The sequence below is a fragment of the Eimeria mitis genome, genomic scaffold, assembly GCF_000499745.2.
Source record: "Eimeria mitis Houghton genomic scaffold, Emh_scaff824, whole genome shotgun sequence".
Taxonomy (NCBI): Eukaryota; Apicomplexa; class Conoidasida; order Eucoccidiorida; family Eimeriidae; genus Eimeria; species Eimeria mitis.
The window spans coordinates 1290-3789 of NW_013576052.1; the positions used below are offsets into that span (position 1 = coordinate 1290).

Below are 2500 nucleotides of genomic sequence, written 5' to 3' on the forward strand. Positions count from 1 at the left end.
AGCAGCAGCAGCAGCAGACCTGTGCAGCAGCAACAGTCTTGGTGAGAGTATTCCCAATATGAAATTTTTCTTTTATAAAGAAAGCCAAAAAGACAGCAGCAAATAGATCACCAGCACCCCCAATAAACCCTTTCTTCATCGGCACTGACACCGCATACAATACGTCTGCTGCCTCCTGCTGCTGCTGCTGCTGCTGCTGCTGCTGCTGCTGCTCCTGCTGCTGCTGCTGCTGGTGGTGGTGGTTTTGCTGCTGGGGGGGAGCGCAACGCTGCTGCGGACGCCCTCGGCGTGAGGCAACGATGAACAGATGCTCCTCTGGTTTAACCTGCTGCTGCTGCTGCTGCTGCTGCTGNCTGCTGCTGCTGCTGCTGCTGCTGCTGGTGATATGTGGGGTCTGCTGCAGCAAGGACGTTGTGAGCTTCTTCTGCTGCAGCAGCAGCAGCAAACTGCACGGACGTCAGCAGCACAACCTCTGGCCCCGCATCATGCAGCGCAGCAACAGCAGCAAGAACATCCCCCCAAGTCTTCATCTCTACACAGGGGCAGCAGCTCTCTCTCCACCCTAGTTTCTCTTCCTGCTGCTGCTCCTTCTCCTTCTGCTGCTGCTGCTGCTGTTGCTGCTGCTGCTGCTGCTGCTGCAGGTGCCCCAGTATCCAGCCCGCTTCGTACTGGTTGGGGGTGATGATGTCTGCTAGCGGCAGCAGCTTGCTGCTGTACACCTGCACACAGCTGGGGTGTACGTACAGCTGGCCGCAGTCCCCCATCACGGGGTCGCATAGGTACAGAGGAGCAGCGGGGGCCCCCAGGGCCCCCCTGAGGGGCCCCAGCCAGTCAGCTAGCGCATGCAGCAGCTCTCCGTTTCCTACGAAGCCAGAAGCAATGTACCGAAACGGTGGCTCCACTGCTGCTGCTGCTGCTGTTGCTGCTGCTGCTGCAGGAGCAGCAGCAGAAGGAAGAGGACGAGGGAGGAAACTGTCGGGTTTCAGGTGCTGCAGCAACTGCTGCAAATGCTGCAGCTGCAGCGGGGGGCCCTCATGCACAAACAAATCTACAAACTGGCAGGTGTATATACACCCCACGTCAAGCCCCAGCCGCTGCAGCGGGAAGACGAAGGCATCAGCACCCACATGCCCTCGTACTACGTGCGACTGCACCGCAAGCACACGCCCCTCTGCTGCTGCTGCTGCTGCTGCTGCTGCTGCTGCTGCTGCTGGGGTTGCTGCTGGGGTTGCTGCTGGCGGGATGCTTCGGGTTGACGTCATCTTATCGCTGCTGCTGCTGCTGCTGCTGCTGCTGCTGCTGCTGCTGAGGAGACAGAGGCAAAGAGGGGGAGACAGAGAAAGAGAATATAAACTAACTGAGAATAGAGAAACAGGTTATATTAATGCAGCCACTGCTGATGCTAGTTCTGCTGCTGCTGCTGCTGCTGCTGCTGCTGCTGCGGCAGCTGCTGCGGCTGCGGCGGTGTCTTCGGCGCAGCAGCAGCGGCTGCTGTGGTTTTTTGGGTTTAATAATAAATGAAATATCTTCTTCTTTATTTATAATTAAATATTTTATATTTTTTTCATAGTACTCTTTCTCTTTAGTCCATTAAATAACACCGCGTCTGCTGCTTGCTGCTGCTGCTGCTGCTGCTGCTGCTGCTCTTGCTGCTGCTGCTCTCTCAGCAGCAGCAGGGGGCAGCAGCAGTTCATCTGCTGCGTTTCAGTTGATCTTCCTTCTTCCTCTGTCCTTCTGCTGCTGCTAGTGAGGCCAGTAGCCTGCAGCAGAAGCAGCAACAACTGCTGCTGCAACCCAAATGCTGCTGCTGCTGCTGCCGCAGGGGCCCCTCACGCGCCCAGGCCTAGCAGAGCAGAGGAGGGCTCCGTGGAGCAGCACCCGCAGCAGCAGCAACAGCAGCAGCAGAAACAGCAGCAGCAGCAGCAGAGTCGACTGCAGCAGCAAAGCTGGGGGCGGCAGCACGTGCAGCAGAAGGATCTACTGCAGCAGCAAATGCAACTGCAGCAGCAACTGCAGCAGCAGCAACTACAGCAGAGTCGCTAGCAGCAATAGAGCCGGAAGCAGCAGCAGCAGCAGCAGAAGAAGCTGCAGCAGCAGCTCCGTCCACCAGTGAGAAATAGGCATCATCAACAGCAGCAGCAAGCCTCGTTGCTGCAGCAAGAGCAAAAGCTGCAGCAGCTGCTGCAGCAGCAACTGGAGCAGCAGCAGCAGCAGCAGCTGTAGCTGCTGCGATGAGTCTGAGGGTCCTCCCGCGTTTGCTACAGAGGCGAGCTGCTGCAGCAAGGAGAGCAGCAGGCCTGCGTTGTGCGGCAGCTGGGGTGTATGTGCAGCAGCGGTGCTTCTCTGCCTCCACCAGCAGCAGCAGCAGCAGCAGCAGAAGCAGCAGCAGCAGCAGCAGCAGCAGAGTGCTGCAGCAGCAGTCCGCATGCAGCCACAGAGGAGACATTAAACTCATCTGCCGGCTGGCAGAAGAAAGAGACATCGACGCGCTGCTGCTGCA

At 57.9% G+C, this 2500-nt stretch overlaps 2 protein-coding genes across 2 annotated transcripts in view; one reads left to right on the plus strand and one right to left on the minus strand.

Moving 5' to 3' along the window:
• Positions 1–320: 320 nt before the first annotated feature.
• EMH_0023130 (uncharacterized protein) lies at positions 321–1262 on the minus strand (the record flags this gene model as incomplete). The annotated part of the gene is given in 2 exon segments (XM_013502077.1): positions 321–350; positions 354–1262. Coding segments are annotated over 2 exon segments (939 nt in total).
• A 969-nt stretch (positions 1263–2231) lies between these two features.
• Positions 2232–2500, plus strand: part of EMH_0023150 (uncharacterized protein) — a gene marked incomplete at both ends in the record, with an annotated part of 3646 nt that continues 3377 nt past the window's right edge. Inside the window, one exon of the mRNA XM_013502078.1 lies at positions 2232–2500. This exon is cut by the window's right edge and continues 156 nt beyond it. Coding sequence (XP_013357532.1) covers positions 2232–2500 — 269 coding nt within the window.